The following is a 22945-nucleotide window of genomic DNA, read 5'->3' as shown; positions in this document are numbered from 1 at the left end:
CTGCAGATTCAGATAGCACAGTCGAGTCGACACTAACTCACACAGCTTATGTGAGTCGGCTTTTGACTCCACGGAGGCGTTTAGTGCGCGGTCGGGGTGAAGCAATCAAAACCACAATAAACGAGGATGGAAGAAGTAAAGTCAGCCCGGGCAGACTGGGTTGAAGCAGTGTCTTCTCAGTGAGACTTGAGACCTGAAATGTCAAAACCATATGAACAATTTTAAATTTCCAGACCTGGTTCAAGAGAAACGCAGTGAGAGAAGCAGGTTAAATGTCTTCCCCATACTTTTCTGTGGTTGCTTAAATGTTTTATTTTTAAAAGCCCACTCACCAGTCTGTTCAGTAATCATGATGTACTGTACATGTGTGCCTGGCACGTAGCTATAGGTGGTTCAGCCCTGGCACACCTACAGTATGCTGCACCTACAGCTCACAGTTTAGTAACCTACAGACGTTGTTTAGAAAGAAATATAAAACACTCACAAGGCTTTCTTTTTTTTTTGCTGGATCATTGCTGGATACTGTTTCAACTGTCTGACAAAGGGAGCAATAAAAGCACAACAGTTCTTGTTTCTTGCTTCATGAACATAATATGATGATGATTTTTTCTGCAGTGCATCTTGCAAACGCCACATTTCTGCAAGCAACCTCTCGCCTCTCAGTGTAGATTTTGGTGGTAAGTTTAATCATTAGAATCATTAATAGTAAGTTTAATTAATTAGAAATGTGAAAAAATCTCCAGGAGAAAAAAAAAATGACATCAGAGAAGAATATTTTTACTTTTATTAACTTTTACAGTAAAATAAAAATACCCCTACTGCCTGCATAATGGAGCTCTGGACTCAACATGATGTAACAAATTATTTCACCATGCAACTGTGCCTACGTTTGTTTTGAAATGAACACATAACAGTGCCGCCTAAAAGTTTTTGCGCCCTCAAAGCATCAGCTGATTTTCGCCCAGAAAAGTCCTAAAAGTAAACGAGAACCCAGTTAAACAAATTAAGCTGAAATATTACATTTGTGCGTTTATTTATTCTAGAGAGGTAATCATTTGTTCATATAAGTGAGTTGAAAATGTTTGTGAATCCTTGTTTCAGCAATAATAACTGCTGAACAGTCATCTACGGCGGCTCCGAGGAATTTTAGCCCATTCCTCAAAACAGAACAACTTCAGTTCTGAGATGTTGGCAGGTTTCCTCACATGAACTCCTTGCTTTAGGTCCTTTCACAGCATGTCTATTAGATTAAGGTCCGGACTTTGACTTGGCCATTAGCAAAATATTGATTTTGTTCTTCTTTAACCGTATATTTGTAGAACGACTTGTGTGCTTGGTGCTCGTCGTTCATGCCTCATGACTCAGTTTCTCTTCATATTCAGCTCATGTCCATTTTTTTTAATTCACTGGTACATTTTAGAATTAATTGGCCCCTCAATGATGGCAAGTCGTCCTGGCCCAGATGCAGCAAAACTTATTGCATTGATTGGAAACCCTTCTGAACAGATGGACTCTTATTTGTTCTTGAAATTTGAAACTCATTTAACCGTACAAGTGTACTTTCGTTTCCATCTAGCAGATGTGCATTATTGGCTATGGGCTAATTGCTCAATAAACAAATACACAAGTATAATATTTCAGTTTTATTTGTTTGATTTGGGTTCTCTCTGTCTACTCTCGTGACCTGGATGCAAATCTGTCGATGCTTTGAGTAATTTTTATGCAAAAATGCAGAAAAACTTTAAAGCGCCACTTCAATTCAGAACAAGACAGTAGCCTAAAACAGACTCTTGGAACATCACACAGAAAATGACACTTCATTGAGACATGGGATCTCCTGAGTTAAATGGAAAGAATTTTGCACAGAATGAGGACATTTTCCCTCCATCACGTAAGTTGGACGTGGTACAAAGATGGATGACTTTACACAAATAAATAAGTATCATGTATTTCCGAGTGCACACGTGGGTAATGGTAATATGTCAAAGAATTAGAAGCTACCCTTCAATGTTATTTAAAAAGAACTACATGAACTAAACCCCTCTGGGTTTATTGACCCTCGAGTCTGTGATTTTTCTTGGCAAAGAAACAAGACTCAAATAGTTGTTGCCTTTGGGGGAAACAGCCTTTTCTGTGATTGCAAACAACAAAGACAGCTCTCTTGTTAAGTCATTGTCTCTTTTGTCTCACATTTGACAACGGCACAAAAGAAGAGAGAAAAGAAATAAAATAATCTGCAACAACCCAAACGTATTAGGGCTGCGGTTCCTTCTCCCCTAAAGGAAGGCGCTACGTTCAAAGAGTGCGAGCTCCTTACATTTCAAAGATTAAAAGCAGTCTGACTTGTCAAGACATTTGTTGACCATGAGGTCAGGACGCAGATGAAAGCTCGTGTTTCTCCGTGTCTCTGTTCACGATCCAGCAGCAAGGGGAGACTGGTGTAGGGACGGCTTACTGCCAGCACACGTTGGCACGCCACCACGCTTCACGTTGCTGAAGGGCAAAACACACCTTCAGATGAAGAAACATAATCAGAAGGATGAATTTAACAAACACACATGTAATTTTAACTAAAATACAAGTTCACTTTGCTGCAAGAACTATTACTTCCACTAAATTCATGAGTGGTAAGTGAGTTAATCTCAAGGTGCCTTGAACACGCACCTAAAATATATAAAACAAGCTTCGATGAGTTAAATGCAGAGAGCAAATTCAGCATGTGTATGTTTTAAGATCCATGATATGAAGGAGTCCGTTAGATACGACTGAAAAGACCTAGCTCATTTTTTCAAAAGCTCGTATTTCAAAATACACCCTGAAGCGCTGACACACAGTCAATGGTGTAGGAAGTTCAGTTGACAGCTATGCAAATACCTCTAATATACTCTCCTTAAGGAAGAGGTTAAGGTAAACACCGACAGGGCTGCTCAGAATGGGACAGAAGCAGTGCCTTGTTTGCACTGTCAAAATACTTTGCCCACTTGCCAAACCAGTTTTTAAAGGACCTGCGTGTGGGAGTTAGTGCCATCTAGTGGTGAGAGAATGCGCACGAAAACAAAATACTAAACCTTTTCAAATGTGTGGGATAACGAGTGGTGGCTGCCACTTTAATTTAAAAATGCAAAAGGTAATTTTTTTAAGTTAGACTTTGGTGGAAGGAAGGAAGGAAGGAAGGAAGGAAGGAAGGAACATTGTAGGGTGGAGTAGATGAAGGTAGTAGATAGGGACATGATTATCTGATGGTGGTGGTGGAGATAAGCAGAAAAAAGCTGAAGTCATGCACATTTTTTGCTTATTTTATTTACTTTATTACATTTAATTATTTTGTTTGTGTGTTTTTTTATGTGCAACTGAGCTACATGTGACCAAGCAATTTCCCTTGTGGATCTATCAAAGTCTAAGGGATAGGGATAATGGAACAGTGGAAACAACCCAAGCAGTAGAGAAATAGAGACCATGTGAACAGATCTTCCTTATTGGACTCACACCTAAGCTCATAATCATGGTGCCGCAACATGTTGGGCTCCCTGGAAGATGGAGCCCACCATGTTGGGCTCACTACCTACGTAGGCTCCCTACCTACGTAAATATAAATGCATCATTCTACACTAAGGAAAAACTGTCTCATATTGACTTGTCTATTTCTGTCCTAAAGTAAACACACATTGACAATGGCCATAGAAATCTGCACACCAAATGCGTGCTGACCACATGGTTGGCATAAAAAAAAAAAATGGCCGCCTCTCTGCTGTATTATGTCTTACATCTAATATCTTTAACATTGTAATATCACCTAATAGGTTATGTCAGTGTAATGTCATTAAGGGCCATTACACTGTGTAGAGTTCACTGGTGTGATTTTAATTTAATACTATTACGCGGAACAGCTTAGTCTAAAAGTGACAACCCCACTCACAGATTAGACAGGGTTCATGCGAGGACTTTGCAGACGGAGACAAAAAGAAGCTATTTTTATGCTCCACAAAGACTGATATATCCCTCTCCTCCACTGTATTCATGAGCTCATCACACTGTTTGCCCATTCAAGGAGGATTAATCCACTGCATACGCTCAGATGCTGCATTGTATTAAAGATTTTTGAAATATTTTTTATATAATTACGTTATGATAAGCAACTCTCACTGTTTTATTTGGTTTAGAAGAGCTATTGTCTCATCTTTGTTCAGAAGACAGATGGTTTAAATGTGAGCCAGAAGGAATATAATTTGGGATTTATATGTCAGGAGGAGGTGTTCTTGCACTTATACAATGACAGGTGCCACCTCTATGTTCCTCAAGTCCGCTGCATGTATTCCTGTTAAAAAGCTGCATCAAGTAGAGCCGATGAAATCCATGTCCGGCAGTCTTTGGTCAGAATTATACTTCTCCACGATGTCTTTTCTATAACCAGTTTTGGATTCTACTGCCCCGTTTATGGACATCAGGGGGTGAGACACAGATCAGGTTTGAGGCACAATGTGCTGCAGGCAATGGTTAATGTTCAGATCACACTGTTGGATCACATTACAGCTGTTTAAGCAGTCAAAATTCAAACTGTCACCAAAGAGAAATTCACAAGATAGAACAGTTTCATATTGACATGCATTTCATTGTACCCAGGCCCATGCAAAGAGATAAAACAGGACTTACAGTAATCTAAATGTGAGCACACATGGCACTCCTAACTGTGCTGCCCGTGTGCTCGTTTTAGACATTGCATAACTATGTTTCATAACCAGAATTCATAAAACAGACAGGATGCTCATTACGTGATAAAAATCATTTCGAATTCTATGCGGCTTCTTTGTGCACTGACACATGTCCACAAAAACCTTGGTGTACGACATCGCGTGCAACTCTTATCATGTCAAAACCTGCCCTCTCCTCTGATACTCCCCCACTCCTTAACATGCATGCACGCACCGCTCAGTCCACCGTTTGACAGATTCTGCTTTTCTGGCATCCTTTTTTTTTTGTCTGTTTTTAACAATAAAGAATATTGCTTTAGATGGCTCGCAGACCTGACGACTGCAGCGTTGAGGTGCACAAAAGCCGGGTTCATGTGACGGCGCTGCATAGCGGGAAGACGCCGGCAGTTTTAAATTCACTCTTTGCAGGAATACAAAGGGTAAATCTTCGGATAATAGAGGTCACGCCGTACTTGCGAGGCTCAATCATCACATTTATTACATTTATATCTCCTTCGGGATACTTAAACCTCTGATAAAGAAGCGAGGCTATGGTATAAAAGGCTGTGAAATATTATGAGAGCAGACTGAGAAAGGTCACCCATAGTCTTCTTTTACCTCAGCTGTCTGTCGGCTATGAGAAAAATTGACTCCCATTCATACACAGCTATTGTGGGGTTGTTTGTGATGCAAACCCTTTTAGTGTTTCTCTGTTTTTAATGCGCTGACGTTGTTGTACGAGTACAATAGATTGTATGTGTCACTTGTCTGCATATTTTCCTATCTTGGTAAGCCTTACTTAATACCACGTGAACAATAGCTAGCTGAAACACTTAGCGTGATTAACCTTTGGTGAATGCCACGTGTGGCGTTTGCCAAAACTGGTCTTTCTTCTTAAAGGGAAAGTTTCCTTTCTTTGTGGTGAGGCGTCTGAGGGATTCATCCGTAATCAAAGCAGTACCTACACTAGACTATAGTCAGCACGCCCCCACTTTGGAGGAGCTCTGAGAGAAGCTGTCATCTCTTCAAGGTCTTCAGACTCCACTCATATAATTACATGCAGAATGTAGAATTCGCTGGTCTTCCAATGTTAGTTAGGCTTTGAATTATAACACGTTTACACACTAAAATCACACAATAGCAAGAGGATAATAACCCGATAAAGCCAGCGGTAGACCAGCGAATCTGGTATCTTAAAATCGAGCATCAGTTTTCCCTCTGAAAAGGGTGTCTGATGGCGAGATAAGGCAGTGATAAAGCAGTGATCATGGTGTATCCAAGTATGCTAAGGAAAGGCAACTGGGCTTGTAGAGTTTCTTGAAGATGTTTCTCCACTTATCCAAGTAGCTCCTTCAGTTCTAAAGCACGAGTGGAGTGGAGTGTGCACATGCATGGGTGTTACCCATCAGAAACTCACATGACAAGCGTCTGTTACTGTCAGTAAACACCTCGTACGGTCCCACTTCCTTTGACTCAATTCTGTGTCGGATGATTCTCGGTGTGAAATGTTTAACCTTTTCAGCACCATGGTCAGCTCAGCGTCCAGGTGCAAAAGAGAGCGGCGACCGCAAATGTCTTGAAAATGCAAGAAAACGTCAAAAATCTAAAAACTGTGAATCTAAAATAGTGGGATGTCATGTTAAAAGCTTATTAATTTAAAGGAATATCTGTCTGGCACATCCACGTGTACACATAATATGACTTTAATGTGATATCAGGTTTTTATGACATCGTGTGTATTTATATAATTATTTAAATTAAGTGTATTAGTCATGTTTGAAGCACAGTGAGGAAAACCTCACTCGTTTTTTTAATTATTTTTTTATTTTTTTCTTTCTATTCGTTTCCTCTTTTAACGTGCATTCTGATTGGCTCTCCCGGACGCTTGTAGCCAATCAGCCTCCGCCTGCTATGGAGGAAGGAATAAATGCAAGATGGCTCCTCATATAAAAACAGTCTTCTGGGTTGCCCTCAGCGTGCAACTAAATAACTCTTTAAATCTTATCAGGTTGAAATATTTATCCGCCGAGAGTGCTGAAGGGTGAACCGAGCTTCAGACTGATTATATTTGGTGATTTCTCGCGGGCGGAGACGGCGGCGTAACGGCGGGGACAACTTTGACGGCATCAAATTTGGCTGTGAACTCGCTCTCCTCGGGTAGATAAGAGTTCGGGGCGCTCAGAAGCACACAGCACCGGGCCTCGGCTAAGCTAGCGGTAGCCGCTAACTGGCTAATGTCTTCGCCTGCTGCTAACTGTCGCATTGGAAACGTTGAGCGGCGTTGGGGGAAAGTTTCAAATTACTGTCAGCCTGTTGAATGCGGGAGGTGGAAGTTCGCATAATAACCGACAATGGCTGTATCGAGGTAATACACGTTCACATTGACTCTATTTTGTCTCCCCCCCCGACTTTCCCTAACAATTAGCTAGCCGACATCGCTAATGGATGCTAGCTTTTTGATATTGCATGGCGAGGGCTGGATAACGTTATTAGCCAGTAAGCTAATAACGTTATCGGGTAAGTTGGGGTCTCTGCTTGTGGCCTGGCAGGGGGAAAAGGCCCAATAACTCGGTGTGAGTTCATGTTTGTCGCAGGTGCTAGACGTCAGTTAAAAATAAATTGAGCTGTAGTCATTTACAGTCATCTTCTGATGCTCTTCCGTAATGTGGAGATGAACTAGTTGTCAGTAAAGGTAAAGGCAGGGGTTTGCAAACCTATAATGGCACCACTGCTACCTACCTACCTGTGGAGAGTAACCTGTTATGTTAATTTAGGTGACCAGGACAGTGGCACCGATTTTTCACTGTCACATTTGCTTTGTATAATGCATACTTTGCATTGTATATTTGCATTGTGTAGCTCCTTATCGCTAACATCAGTTTAAAAGTCACAACAATGTGCCTGACATTGTACTCCTGTATAAACAACTGTGGTTTTTGGGAGTGTTAAAAGTCCACGTGGTGTGTTTTTTTTGCATAGCTTGAGTGTAGTCATCTGCAGGTCAGCCTCACAAGTATTTGTAGTACCTGGGGTCATGCCTGTACATCTCTAATCCACTCTGCTTTATTAATAGACAGCTAAGGATCTCAGTGGAAGACCAGGGTCATTAGCCAGGTTACCTTGGTGCAAAGCCAATGACATGGCATTGTGATGTTACCTGTTAAGCCCAACAATCGTGCGTTTTGTCCAATGTTTGTACATTGTGCGTGGTCTGTGACGCTCTGGTCTTTGTTTTGACGTGTCTCTAGACTTGACCGGTTGTTTATCCTGCTCGACACCGGAACAACACCCGTAACCAGGAAAGCGGCGGCGCAGCAGCTCGGAGAAGTCGTCAAACTCCACCCGCACGAACTCCCGCACGAACTCAATAACCTCTTATCAAAGGTGTGTGTTTGATGTATTTATTTATACTTGACCTTAACGGTCGCGCACAAGATATTAACCATGTCAACTTGGGCAGATGTGGCTGTTCCTGCGCTTAGTAGTTAATCATGTGTATAACGGTGTAATATTTTCCACCAGGTACGTTTTCTTGTCTCGACCGCACCTGTGCCTAGATGCTCTATTTTATTCTTACACAGATTGTTCTGAGCTATTTGCTCCCTTCTATTTCATCTATTTTTAACTCGTGTTGTGTGAGTGGAAAAATTACATCTATTTTCTTGTCAATTTCAAGGTCTTGACATATCTAAGGAGTCCCAACTGGGACACGCGTATAGCAGCCGGCCAAGCTGTGGAGGCCATTGTGAAGAATATTCCTGAGTGGGACCCGACTCCCAGACCCAAAGAAGGTGCATTTTTTTTAGGCTTGTTCATTCTAAATTTTGTGTGGTGTTAAGCTGATGCATGTGTCACAACAAGTAGCAATTGGTTTTGCCAAACATTGCGTAGCCACTTTTTTTTTTTTTTTTTTAGCAAAATTGAGATTACTCTGTCAGTTGGGTGTGTGAGTTAATAGATGCCAACTTGGAGTGTGGTTCATTGCATCCATTTAATGGGACAAAATGTTTGAAAGATCGGCTTCAGTTGTATTACTGGGTTCACTGATAGCCCACAGGTTGCGCAGCATAGTCGCTTACCGTTTATCTCTTTTCATTTGAGTGTAGGGGTGGAAAAAAAATGAATCATAGTTTATAGGGCCTCAATATTAACCAAGTCTTACACCTGTATTTCTTGGTCAACTGCACTGAGACTCATGATCGAACAAAAACATGAAATAAATATAAATATTGCAGATAGGATGAATTGGAAAGAAGCCTTCTTTCTATTCTTTCGTAGCTTTTGAAGGCACGCTTTACCGTTAAGAGAAGAGTTCAGTTTTTTTATCCTCACACAACTATGTGTCAGACCAGTGTCCTATTGTATGTTTTCAGAGCCGCACATTTCTGTGGTATAAAAGACAATATAGGTAGTTAATACAGTCACAAAACTCTGTCTGTTGGTTGTTTTTTCTTAGAGTCTTGTGAAGACCTGTCTCCAGAAGAGTCATCTGACCGGCTGAGTTTCTATCACTTTGACATCTCCCGCTTACTCAAACATGGGGCATCTCTGCTGGGATCTGCCGGGGCTGAGTTTGAGCATCAGGACGACAAAACTGGTTTGTAGTGACTTTTTCAAAATGTCTTTTTAGCTGCAGTGACATCCATTTTGTGTTTTTCTTGCACACGTTTAGTCCTGCGCACATTGGGGATTTTTAATCTATACTTCCTGACATTTAGTCTTAAAGGAAAAGACTGCATTATGATCCTTGTTTCCTGAACAAACTTTGTGCACTAATTTTACTCCCTGTACGTAAAAAATACTTACTCTGTTGTGTAGCAAAATATGGTAATCAGTTACGACTGCCACAACAACGTCAGAGCTAATATCTGAAGCTGACGGAACGTGGATCCCCAACAAACCAGCAAGGACTACTTAGTCACAAATGTTATTTGAATAGGGAAAATGTGTCCTTGTTATCTTTTGACGTTCATTTGAATTTGAACTTCCTGTCCCCTTGGAACTCTGTGTTCTGTTGTAGCAGTCATTACTTCCCTGTGATCGGATTTCACTTCTTGATCAAGGTCCCCTTTTTTCCTGCTTAGCTTCAGGATAACACTTTATAGTCCACGTGCTTGGCAACTATATCAATTCTAATAATGATCTATCTAAATTTCCTTCCTGTCATTTATTCTCAGGTGAGATGGACCCCAAGGAACGCCTTGCCCGCCAGAGGAAGCTTCTTCAGAAGAAGTTGGGCCTGGACATGGGCGCTGCCATTGGTATGAATACAGAGGAGCTGTTCAATGACGAGGACCTTGACTATACCTGTCAAACGAGCGCGCTCAGAACCCAAGGAAGCAAAGCCACAGCTGGATCCAGCTCCCGCAACCATGTGGTGGGTCGCAATTTATCCCTTTAAGCTTTGAGTCACCAGATCCTGGATGTATCTAAATAGAGGAAATGCAGACTGAAGCTTGTCTTACAGTGGGAACTACATTGTTGATGTAGAGCTGCACAGGCCCCAGGCAAAATGTGACTTGTAAGATGCTAATAAAGGCTTGTTGGCACAGGACATTTGAATAATAAGCTGTATTCGGTTTCTTCAGATTGTGTCATCCTCTCCTGGCCTTTTTTGGTAACTTAGCCTTTTCTCTTTCTGCTGTCAGTTAATCAGACCAATATGCTTTTTGTCATGATGCTTGATTTTCATATACATTTATGCCTCAGCAGGGGTTAAAGTTCTTAGTTGCTATGACGGCTTTCCTTCAATTGGTGTTTAAATTGGGAATTAAAATCTGGTAGCAAACACTCTCTGGAAAAGAGTGGAAACCCCGCAGTAGCAGCAGCAACACTCTTGTTCTCACTAAAAATGAGTTTGCCAGAAAAAGAATCGGAAGATTTTTCTGTTTCAGTCTGTTTGACAATCTGCCTGCATAAATCCAAGCACAGTATAAAACAATAAACATGTCTTGTGCATGAATAGGCAGGGAGAATAAATTTGGCCCAGAAGAGCTGCTGTTGATTTGGAGTGGGAGGTTGGATTTACTTAAAGCAGTATGCACCCGCTTTGGAGATTAAAGATTTTTTGAGAGAATTCATTTAGTTAACATAATTTGGTCTACACTGTATTGCAACTGATGATGGATGCACGGATGGATGGATGTGTGCGTCTTTGTGTTCAGTACAATGTTAAACTGTGTTATCAACTCTTAATGTTTTGTTTTCAGCCCATTCAAGCTGCTGAACTGATCGACTCAGAGTTCCGGCCTGGCATGAGCAGTCGACAGAAGAATAAGGCCAAGAGGATGGCTAAACTAGTGGCTAAACAAAGATCCAGAGACATGGATCCTAATGAAAAGAGGTAACATAAATAAAAGACACCCAAATATATATAGTACTGGACTCTAAACAAAATGATTCATAGATGGATAGATTTTATTTGCCACATGCACAGTTATACATAGTACAATGCACAGTGAAATGTATTCTTGTACCTGCAGCCAGTAGTAAAAAAATATAAGTACTACAGTATAACAGTAGTTTACACACAAGGTAAGCAATATAAGTGTAATGTACACCGAGCGAAACAGAATAAAAATTTAGACTGTAAGGCTCAAGTGTAAACTTAGAGGGGGGGTAGTTGTATATGTACATACATTTACAGTATTTAGCAGCTATGTGAGTAGAGTGCAGTGGTATTTAAATCCGGTTAAGGCTCAGAGTTGAGCAGGCGGATGGCATATGAAAGAGTCTGTGTTTCTACATTTGTAGCCACATGCTTATCTCTTAGCATCAGCATTCTTATTTCCTGATCTGTAAAGTCTGACTAGATCTGATCATACAGTGACTCTTTTTCTTTTTTTTTTTTTTTCGTTTAACCTTTAGTAACGACAGCTTTGAAGGTGAACCTGAGGAGAAACGAAGGAAAACCACCAATGTAGTCATTGACCAACCGGCGACAGAGAGCAAAGTCTTAGTCGACAACGTTCCAGATAACTCGAGTCATTTAGAAGAGGTGAGGATTTAAAAAAAATTAACGTTAAATTAAATAATGTAATGTTATGATGAAACTGATGCCTTGTTGCTTTGTCTTAAGATACAGGAGTGGCCTCTGGAGAGCTTCTGTGAGGAACTCTGCAATGATCTCTTCAATCCGTCATGGGAGGTAAAAACGAAGCATTCATGATGCAAGACGTGATTTCAGCAGATGTACAGTTGAACAAGGCATAAGGATTTGGTTTTGGCTGTCCTTTTTTTTTTATTTTTTTTTATTGGATCTCAGAGTCTTTCAGGACTGATGGACAGATAAATAGATGGATACTTTATTAACCTCAAACTGGGGAATTGCACTGTTGCAGCAGCAATGTACAGGTACTCAGCATGCTATAAATAACAAGAAACTAAAATAGAAAATGGAAAAACAAAAAATAATTCACTATTAAAAATGAAATTGCAGTGAAATTAAATGAATTTACGACCAAACACACATGTGCAAAATGTGCAGTAACAGTAAGTTCAGTCCAGTGTCATCTGTCACACATAGATGAGTTGTACAGACTGATGGCTTGAGGCAGGAAAGATTTCCTGTAGTGTTCCTTGAGACAACGAAGTTGGTGTCTCTTCTCTCCACCACTGATTCAAAAGTCTCCTGTCTGCAGCCAGTGACAGAGCCAGCCATCTTGATCAGTTTATTCAGTCTGTTGGCGTCACTAGCTGTAGTGCTGTTCCGACAGCAGAGAAAAGAGTGCTGGCCACAACAGACTGGTATATTCTGTAGGGCCAGATCAACTCGTTATTGAGCATAAGATTCTAACAAACGTGCATAAACGTCCTTAGTTTTAACACTTGTGACTGGCGTAAAGTAAACATAAACTAAGAAGGATTCCATGTGGTGTTTCACAGATTCGTCACGGTGCAGGCACAGGGCTTAGAGAAATCATCAAGTCCCACGGGGCTGGCGGTGGGAAGCTGGTGGGGAGCACTGCAGAACAGGTACGTTAATCATCCTCATCAAGTTTTGATTAGCAATTTGTGGAGAATTTATACATGACGGCAACTGTTCTGGTTTAGATGTTGCGACAGCATCAGGAGTGGATAGAGGACCTGGTCATCCGGTTGCTCTGTGTCTTTGCTTTGGATCGCTTTGGTGATTTTGTGTCTGATGAGGTAAGGTTTCCTTTCATTGCCTTTTTTTTTTTCTTTTATTTTTTGATGAGATGGAAAGTTTTCTTTGGTAATGTCATTGTTATTTGCCAAGTAAATATCTATTTGGCAGATATTGATAGCACATATGGTTCTCATTGAAATGTTTTTTGTTTTCTCGGTTAATGAGAAATTACATTTAACATGTTTGTCTTTAACACGTGTTACATTTCCTTCAAGTACCAAAATGAGTTCACACTTGTGATAATGCCACTACATCAGTGTCTTGTATATACACCGATCAGGCATAACATTATGACCACTGACAGGAGAAGTAAATAACATTGACCATCTTGTGACAATTCAGTGTTCTGCTGGGAAACTTTTGGACCTGGCATTCATTGGTGTGGATGTTACTTATACATGTAGCACCCACCTAGATGAGACCAGGCACCCCCACCCCATAGCAATGACACTTCTTGATGGCAGCAGCCATCCCCAGCAGGATGCAGCCTGACACAGACACACACACAAAAACGCTTTAGGAACAGCACAAGGTGTTGATCAGTTTGGGATATGTGAATCACAACTGTTTTGGAGGTACAAGGCAGGTGGTCATAATGTTATGCCTGATTTGTGTATAATATATAATTCAGGGTGGTAGGTCGATGTCAGCCGATTTGTTGGCAAACCGTTGTTTAACAACTAGCTAAGTTACAAAATTCATATTGTTGTTTTCTGTCTGTGTTGTATTTAACCTGTGTCTCTATCCCTTCGGTAGGTGGTGGCCCCTGTCAGAGAAACGTGTGCACAGACTCTCGGTGTGGCCCTTCGCCACATGAGTGAAACTGGTGTTTCCATGACGGTAGATGTCCTGCTGAAGCTACTGAAAGAGGACCAGTGGGAGGTCCGTCATGGAGGCCTGCTGGGGATCAAGTATGCTCTGGCTGTCCGTCAGGTACCACCTGTTCTGCGTGTATATAATGAGCTGTTAAATAAGCATAGCAGGGCTCTACAGGGTGTTTGATGTGGGCACCATATGGTCATGAATATAAATTGTCGGGGTGGCAGGATCTATGCACGGACAAAAAGCTTTAGTCAATCTGGAAGCATATGTGGTCCTTGTGCAGGGTTGCTACTTGAAAGGCCATTATTTTTTCTCCTGACCTTGTACCCAAACATCTGTACTGATCTTCCTGTCTGTTCCTTTGTTTCTCAGGACTTGATTGCTGTTTTACTGCCCCGGGTGCTCCCTGCTATCACAGAGGGCTTACAGGACCTAGATGACGATGTCAGGGCCGTGGCAGCTGCAGCTCTCATCCCTGTGGTGGAAGGCTTGGTGCAGCTACTGCCAAACAAGGTCAGAGGCAACACGATTTACCTTACCAGTTATCAGTGTGTATCTAGAGCTTTTAGACTGTGTGTGTGTGTGTGTCCTGTTCCGGAGGTCTTAATTTAGACGCAGAATTCGATGTTTCTCAGGTACCCTTCATAGTGAACACACTATGGGATGCTCTTTTGGATCTGGACGATCTCACAGCTTCCACCAACAGTATTATGACTTTGCTGTCCTCGCTGCTAACTTATCCACAGGTCCGACAGTGCAGGTCAGTCTCTGAAGGTCACACAATAAGTGCTGCTCTCTCAGTCTTGAAGTCTTGAATATGCAGAAATTATGAAGAAGTAAAGAAGAAACGACTCACACGGTGCAGTTCTCCAACTTTCCCTTCAAAACATCACAAACATTGCGATGTAATAAGTGAAAACTGGAGCACTGCAGCGTGTGAACATTGGTTCTTTGTCTCTTTTCATTACTTGTAAATATTTGGACCGACACCTTTTTTTTTTTTTTTTGTTCTTGTATTTTATCAGTTTGTACAGACTCTAGAGAGACGCCATGCTGTGATTACCAACAGGAGATTTGTATTGTAACTAGGGACGTCACAACATCAAAACATTTGAAGTTCCATAATTGTCACTTCCTAAAACTCAAATGTATATGTTAAACTGCTGCATACACTCGTATACACGCAAAACTTTTACTTAGACAGACTGAATGGCAGTGAGCTTGCTAGTTGCCTAAATGAAGACCAGTCCACCCATGCGCTGAACCTTCCACAAGCTCTGCAATTTTTGATAGTCTTTTTTTCTGAAAGCATTTATCGTTCTTCCTTCATGCCCTTCCTGCCTGTTTATTTATAGAAACTGTTTTCTCGTTACACTTCAGCATGCAACAGTCATTAACTGTCCTGGTTCCTCGGGTTTGGCCGTTCTTGAGACACACAATATCATCAGTGAGAAGGGCGGCGCTTGAAACACTCTTCACGCTGCTCTCTAAAGCCGACCAGGTAAATTTGACCACCGGGATATTCATATAGTCTGTTAGAAATGTAATAGAATGACATGCTGTCAAAAAGTTTTTTTCCTTTTTCGTTTGCAGCCCTAATTAAAGCATTTTTTTTTTTTTTTTTTTTTATGTTTTCTGTTCTTCAGAGTTGTGCAATATGGATCAATCCAATCCTGCAAGACATGCTGCGACACATATTCCAGTCCTGCATATTAGAGAGCAGTGAGGAAATCCTTGAACTAATCCATAAGGTTTGTTGTGGGACCCACATCACTACTTTCTCTGACGGCCCAAGTTTAATTATAAAAAAAAACAAGTGGAACACCGCAGATAATGCAGTACTTTTAAATCCAGTGTGTGTGTCATGTTGCCTCGTTTCGTTAATGTGCCTCATTGTGTGCAGGTGTGGATGGAGCTTCTGTCTCAGGCCCCCCAACAGTATGTAGTTGCAGCCAGCTGTCCGTGGATGGGCGCCTGGCTCTGTCTCATGATGCAGGCCTCTCACATTCCTATAGACCTGAACATGCTGCTGGAGGTGAAGGCCCGCTGCAAGGTGCGTTGGTCGTCTCTTAAAATGGCTGCTTATTTCAAATAACTGTCCGTTACGGCAATTTTTAGACGGTGACCTGAATAACATTTTATATTTCCGTTAAGTTTAATGTGGTACGGTCAGTTTTTTAAAAGACGGTGTGACATAACTAAGGATGTCAAGGTGTTTTCTGTTGCTGGTTACATCAACAAGTTCATGCAAATACTGCAGGAAGACTCACAAAATCAATGCAGTTGCTGCGGTTGCTAGGTGACAGACTAGCAGACAGCGTGGAGGCAAGAGAGGAGTCCTTACATCCCTTGTCTTTATGTTTGAGCCAGAAGAGCATTAGCAAACCTGAACAGTCTGGGGGAGGAAATAAAAATAAAAAAATGTTGAAAAGAGAGATTTAATCTGCAGTTTGTTTAATGAAGAGTGGCTGCACTGAGGGAGGATGAGTGTAGGCTGGAATGGATATCTCTTTGCATCTACCAAATCTATTCAACAGGTATTTGAGTCACGATAAATGTTTTAATTTAATGGTGCCAGCACACTGTTTATTTTATATCCTCTAGGGACATTTGTAATATAATGCAACATGAAATTAAAGTGTATTTCCATTTTATTTTAGTCAAACTAACTGGAGTAATTAATGTTTTTCTGATGCAACAGGACAAGGCTGGTGCAAAGGCACGTCAAGGGAACAATCAGGTGAAGGAAACAGTCCAAGAGTATATAGCAGGAGCAGAGACGGTGACGGATGATCCGGGGACAAGGGACTACGTCGTGGTTCGTGCTCGACTCATGGCTGCCAAGTAAGTTCTGATTGTTGCGTTGAAAGAGAGAAACCTTCATTCTGATTTTTAGGTCAAGTTCTAATTCGAATTGCCAAATAGTTGTTTATTTCAGGTGCTCATTTCTGTGCTCTCTTTGTAATCCAGATTGCTGGGAGCTTTGTGTAGATGTATCTGCGACCCCCAGCTCAATGCTGCATCTCAGGAGATCCGACCAGCTGAGTCCTTGGGTCAGCTGTTGCTCTTCCACCTCAACTCCAAGTCTGCCCTGCAGCGTATAGCGGTGTCGCTGGTGCTCTGCGAGTGGGCTGCATTGCAGAAGGTAAATAAATAAATAAATAAAGCTTACGGCATTGACGGCTTAGCCTTAAACTAATTCTCTGTTCACATCTGTCACCTAAAAGCGAAACGCGTTACTTTCAGTCGTTTCAGGACTGTCAGGTGGTGTCCTCCATGGTGCAGCCTCGTCTCCTGGCCATTCTGTCTGAGCAGCTGTACTACGATGAGATTGCCATCCCCTTCACGCGCATGCAGAACGAGTGCAAGCAGCTAATTGCGCTGCTCGCCGAGTCCCAGATAGACCTTCAAGACCGCCTCAACTGTAGCGTGTTCACCATCGACCAAGCCAACGACCTGGTAAAATCATACACACACCACCTTCATCATATGATGCGAACACCTTTTCTCTGTCCACTGTAAAGGATATTAACAACAAATGGGAGGTTTACTATAGTCTGCAGTAGTGTAAGTAGGTTTTATACAGTATGGGTACATACATCGAACAGGCATAACATTATGACCGCCTTCCTAATATTGTGTAGGTCTCCCTTGTGCTTCAAAACAGTTGTGACTCAACAGAAAATGGAAGTGGGGCTTCTGAGGGTGTCCTGTGGTGTCTTGCAACAGAATGTTGTTAGTGGGGGGGTTTGGTATTATTGCCATGGGATGGGGGTGCCTGGTCTGGTCTAGGTGGGTGGTTAGTTACATCCACCCGAATGCCAGGTCCAAAAGTTTCCCAGCAGAATATTGTATTGTCACAAGATGGTCAATGTTATTTACTTTTCCTTTCAGGGGTTTTAATGTTGTGGCTGATAGGTGTAATTGTGCAATTTCAATGACAGATCAACTGCACTCTTCAGTAAAAGACCAGTTTTGGGGTTCCTTCATTAAAACTGCATTAAACTAGCGTTTCTCAAACTTTACCTTAGGGGGGCTGTAGAGCTATGCAGGGTGGCATGGGCGACCAGATGGAAAAATCCTGAGTAAAACTAAGTCGAATTTGATTTATGTAGCGGAAAAAAACGATAATGATGCTATCATGCTGACCTTTATTTCATTAAAATTAAATTTGGGTCCTTTTTATTAGTTGCCTTCCCTGTCGCGGTTAATGAATGATTCAAAACTGTGAGGTGGCGTGATGTTTTGGGGCTTGTGAAGGCGTTCATGCCAAAATAAAATAGATTGACCATGATTAAGCTGTCATGGCATTTGATTTTTATTACACTGACTTGTAGTTTCCCACATTGGCCGACAGTAATACGTTTTCGGTCCAAGTATTTATTTGCTCAACTGACGGCTTCGGTAATAATGTTGCCCTGCTAAGTCTTGGCTCCAAAGGTTAGTGGATATTGCACTCTTTAACAAATCACTCCCATTCCAATCAGACGCATCATTTCCCCTCTTGGCTGTTTCCTAGGTAACCACCATCTTCACAGAGTCCACGGCGGGTCTGAATGTCAAGTCCAAACAGTGGCAGGCGCTGGACAGTAAACGGCAGCAGGCTCAGGCAACGGTGATGGAGACCAACGCGGAATGGCAGCAGCTGCATCTGCGTGTCCACATGTTTACGGCCTGCGCGGTGATTAACCTGCAAGTTCTTCCTGATAAACTGAACCCCCTGGTCAGACCTTTGATGGAGTCCATCAAGAGGGAGGAGAACACCCTGATCCAGGGTTACGCTGCTGCTTTCGTAGCCAAACTGCTGCAGCAATGTGCCGGACGCTCGCCATGCCCGAACACCAAGATTATCAAAAACCTCTGTGCCTCCGCTTGCGTAGATTCAGGCGTCACACCCTCATCCGCTTGCCCCGTCCCCCCCACTCAGGAAAATGCAGCAAAGGGTAAGAGTTCCTCAAACTTTCATGTATGAACACAGTAGTCACGGAGAAAGCGAAGGTTGTAATTCACTGATATTTCTCATATTAGGAGGTGGGTTGGACAAAGATGGCATGCATCACATGGTCAACAAAACGAGAGGCATCATCACCCTTTACCGTCACCAAAGGGCTGCCTTTGCCATCACCAGTAAGAGGGGGCCAGCCCCTAGAGCCCCAAAGGCCCCCACCACAGAGCTCCCACCTGGCAGCACCCTCAGCGCTGATAATGATGAGGTACAGAAGCATGCTGGATCACATTGTTCTCACATTTAGCTCACATCAACATCAGGTTGTGTTTACAGTTCCTGTTGTGTTTTTCCACTTCTAGAGCAAGAAGCCTTTTCTTATTCAGAGACGAGGAGCAGAGTTCTCCCTGACAACTGTTGCCAGGCACTTTGGTGCTGATCTCACCAAGTCGTTGCCGTACCTCTGGGATCACACGGTGGGGCCGCTCAGGACAGTGGCGACGGAAAGTCAGTGCATTGGTATGTTGATTGGTTTGGTATGGTTTCACATTTAGCAACCACCTTTGAGCTTTTACGTTAATATAAGTCTTGGGATCATTCGTAAAAGTAATCACTATAACTTGTTTTATATATAATCAGTATCTATGATCAAATTATAAGAAAGTTTGCCTGAGTATTTTATCAAAGTCCACTCTGTGTAATCCATGATCCGAAGTTTGAGGAAAGCCAGGATGTAGGCAGCCAGTACTGTGACCGTGTCTCTGTTTGTACGTTCCAGATAGACACGCTCAGCTGGAGAGGGGAGACGCTGCTGCTCAGGAACTGGTCAACTCTCTGCAAGTACTGGAAGTCATGGCTGGAGCCATGGCTGCTGAACTCAAACCTTTGGTAGGATTGCAGCTCCACTTAGACGGCTTAACTGTCCCTTAATGCTACTGTTTACTGAATTGTCATCATGGATTTAACATTAGTTCAATCATTTTCTTTTTTTCCCCCCCTGTAGTTAATGGAGCACCTGCCCCATCTGTTCACCTGTTTGCAGCACCCATACACAGCTGTGCGTCACATGGCAGCACGCTGTGTGGGTGTGCTCAGTAAGATAGCCACACTGGAGACCATGAGCAGTTTCCTGGAGTGTGTCCTACCCTGGTTGGCAGCTATTGAAGACTGCACCAAACAGGAGGGCGCTATTGAGGCTTTAGCCTGTATCCTTCAGTGATGTAACTGCTCCAACTTCTACCCTAACTCAATTTATAATAGACGCTAGTGTCCTTGACCAACATCTCTGTAGGTATCATGGAGCAGCTAGATGTGGACATTGTACCCTACATCGTGCTGCTCGTAGTACCCGTGCTGGGACGTATGAGCGACCCCACTGATAGCATTCGTTTCATGGCCACACAGTGCTTCGCCACACTCATCCGCCTGCTGCCGCTGGAGGTATGAGCACCCAGTCAGCTGAATTAAGTTTTTAAGGAAGGGTTTGATTCGGGTAATATATATTCTTTCCTCTCGACAACCAGGCAGGTATACCAGACCCTCCTGCCATGTCCGCTGACTTGATCCGCCAGAAAGCCAGAGAACGCCACTTCCTGGAGCAGCTGCTAGACGGCAGGAAGTTGGAGAACTACAAGATCCCTGTGCCCATTAAAGCTGAACTCAGGAAGTATCAGCAGGTGTGTACCACCAGTCTGGATCATATTTCTGCCGGGTTCAGGGAAAAAAAAAAAAAAAGGTTTTGCTTTAAATAAATAGTGTAGACAACAGCTGCTGACAACAAATTGATTTTTTTTTCTTGACAGAGTACATTTCAAGCAGTCTAATGGAGGCAGGGTAAATGCACTGGTTCCTTTTAGAAATGTTGTTTGCCGGCAGCTCTGGGAGAAGGCATCCATCTCTTTAATGGTGCAGTTCTGCCGTCCTGTTAGAAATGCTTCCAAGATTGTTGCTGCTCTTGTCAGGTCTCCATTTTAGCTCTCTGAAACCAACCAGTTGAAAAACAGAAAACAGTTTCAGTCAATTTGGTGTTTTCATTAGTTTTTTTTTTTTTTGTTATCAAAAAAGTGTGATTAAACCAAAAATCTCCTCCAACATTCACACATAATAATGTTGTCGTATACTCAGTTCGTCTCTTGGTCTCTTCCTGCAGGATGGAGTGAACTGGCTGTCATTCCTGAACAAATACAAGCTGCATGGGATCCTGTGTGATGACATGGGTCTCGGCAAGACACTGCAGTCCATCTGCATTCTGGCAGGCGACCACTACCTCAGGTACGATCCAAATAGCACTTCTTGCTGTTTTAGTCTTACAGTCTTACAGACCTTCAACCCACTGACTCGCCTCTATTCTCACTTGACTCTTTGTACAGTTTCTTTCAGAACAAACATCACTCAATGAGGAACTTGATTACAATCAAACTTTTTATAATTGAATAGTAAAATACGAGTGCAAATATATTATCCATTTAGACGGAGCAGTTGTTGAGCCACTATTAATATTGTACAGTTATAGAACTACTAAATCAAAGAATTAACTTTTCAGAATAAAATATTGTCTTGTTTTCTTTCTTTTCTTTTATGTTGATAAAAACAATTGACAATGAAAACCTAGCATGCATATCCTGCTCAAGACTGAATTGCATGTCATTCAAAATGGTTATTGTACTTATATGAAGATATAAGAGCTAGGATTTACTACTTTTATTAATGTATTGATGTTTTGTGGGAAGCCAAGTTAATAATAACCATACCATCTACCATTAATCTTTTATCTATTTTTCTTTTCTCATAATGACACACTTTTTACTCATCAAAAAATGTTGAGGTTTACATGCTATAATACTCATTTAACATTCGTGCTGCTTTCTTTTTCTGTTTCTACCTGTTCGACCTCAAGCAGATGGGTCTACATATGAACTAGGTTCTGTTAAAAGGGAGCTTTTCCTTGCCACCATCATCGTAGTTCTTTCTCTGGAATTGTTTTGAATGTTCTTTAACATATTCTGCCATTAATTTAGCTTATATGATGATGATTTAACCTGTGGCTGACTAGTCCTGATTAGAAATTACTAATACACTTACACCATTTCTCTACAAAATATAACTTACGTTAATGTAAATCTGCTTGGTTTAGTTTACCACAGGGCTTTGCTCACAGAAACATCTGCTTGCAAGTGCATAGGAAAGCAGCACTGCCATTCTAGCCATTAGCATCAGTTCCAGATATTATAGTCTTTGTTGAGTGTTTGTCAGTAAAAACAACAGCTCCCAGATACTGATCACCAACCAACAATCACACTAAACCCACTCAAACAATTCAAATCTTGTTGTTTTGAGGTCAGAAAGCAAGCAGTTTCTTCTCTGTTGTGATGTACGCACAGGTCGTAGGGGATGAAAATAACAAGATTTTGTGACTATTTATGATTAAGTCAGGATTCGATGGTTTCCGCGGCAACCGTTTGTCCAGGGTTCATCGTGATCTTTATTGAAAACGCTCATCCTCGTTTGGAAATGTGATTCATCCCGCTGTGTGTGTTTATCAGGGCACAGGAGTATGCCAAGACTAAAGCTGCAGACTGCAGCCCCATGCCCTCTCTAGTGGTGTGTCCTCCCACACTAACTGGCCACTGGGTGGACGAAGTTGGCAAGTTCTGCACCAAAGAGTACCTCAACCCACTGCACTACACCGGGCCTCCTACAGAAAGGATGCGGTAAGAATTACTCAGAGGTCATTGCAGGGGCAGTGATTCACGTCCTTGTTTTGTTTTACAAGAGAAAGCACTTACAACTTCTTAACTGAACGTTTTCTTTTCCAGGCTGCAACACCAAGTGAAAAAACACAATCTCATAGTAGCCTCTTATGATGTCGTACGAAATGACATCGACTTTTTTAGGTGAGTGCTGTCTGATGTCAGAGTAGTTTTTATGTTTCAGCAGCTGGCATCACATTTTAAAAAACCTTTATTTTATTTTTTTCAGGAATATCAAATTTAATTACTGCATCCTCGATGAGGGGCACGTCATCAAGAATGGGAAGACTAAACTTTCCAAAGCCATTAAGCAGTTAGCTGCCAACTTTCGAGTCATCTTGTCAGGAACACCCATTCAGGTGAGGCACCATCCGAGATTTGCAAAATGAAGCGACTGTGACGATTTAACCTCTTTCCTTGTATGCTTGCCGTCGGAGCATGGGTATAATTTTCTGCTCTGTTTACTCTCAGAACAATGTCCTGGAGCTCTGGTCATTGTTCGACTTCCTAATGCCGGGCTTCTTGGAACGGAACGGCAGTTTGCGGCTCGTTACGGTAAACCCATCCTCGCCAGCCGAGATGCCAAAAGCTC

The 22945-nt window shown here is 42.0% G+C and overlaps 1 protein-coding gene across 1 annotated transcript in view; it reads left to right on the top strand.

Moving 5' to 3' along the window:
* Window positions 1-6629: 6629 nt before the first annotated feature.
* The window catches only part of btaf1 (BTAF1 RNA polymerase II, B-TFIID transcription factor-associated), a 20180-nt gene continuing 3864 nt past the window's right edge, over window positions 6630-22945 (top strand). The window contains 32 exon segments of the mRNA XM_084561198.1: window positions 6630-7053; window positions 7937-8072; window positions 8365-8479; window positions 9145-9285; window positions 9866-10065; window positions 10898-11031; window positions 11556-11685; window positions 11767-11835; window positions 12573-12662; window positions 12741-12836; window positions 13594-13770; window positions 14032-14172; window positions 14295-14419; window positions 15040-15160; window positions 15306-15410; window positions 15563-15712; window positions 16361-16503; window positions 16630-16804; window positions 16906-17118; window positions 18179-18602; window positions 18688-18872; window positions 18967-19123; window positions 19383-19492; window positions 19608-19809; window positions 19896-20044; window positions 20128-20280; window positions 20754-20875; window positions 22147-22314; window positions 22420-22497; window positions 22583-22712; window positions 22825-22873; window positions 22876-22941. Coding sequence (XP_084417324.1) covers window positions 7040-7053; window positions 7937-8072; window positions 8365-8479; window positions 9145-9285; window positions 9866-10065; window positions 10898-11031; window positions 11556-11685; window positions 11767-11835; window positions 12573-12662; window positions 12741-12836; window positions 13594-13770; window positions 14032-14172; window positions 14295-14419; window positions 15040-15160; window positions 15306-15410; window positions 15563-15712; window positions 16361-16503; window positions 16630-16804; window positions 16906-17118; window positions 18179-18602; window positions 18688-18872; window positions 18967-19123; window positions 19383-19492; window positions 19608-19809; window positions 19896-20044; window positions 20128-20280; window positions 20754-20875; window positions 22147-22314; window positions 22420-22497; window positions 22583-22712; window positions 22825-22873; window positions 22876-22941 — 4468 coding nt within the window. The 5' untranslated portion in view covers window positions 6630-7039.

This window comes from Chelon labrosus (genome assembly GCF_963514085.1).
Source record: "Chelon labrosus genome assembly, chromosome: 15".
Classification (NCBI taxonomy): domain Eukaryota; kingdom Metazoa; phylum Chordata; class Actinopteri; order Mugiliformes; family Mugilidae; genus Chelon; species Chelon labrosus.
The sequence above is the reverse complement of the archived record's forward strand: the minus strand, read 5'-3'. Positions and strand labels throughout refer to the sequence as shown.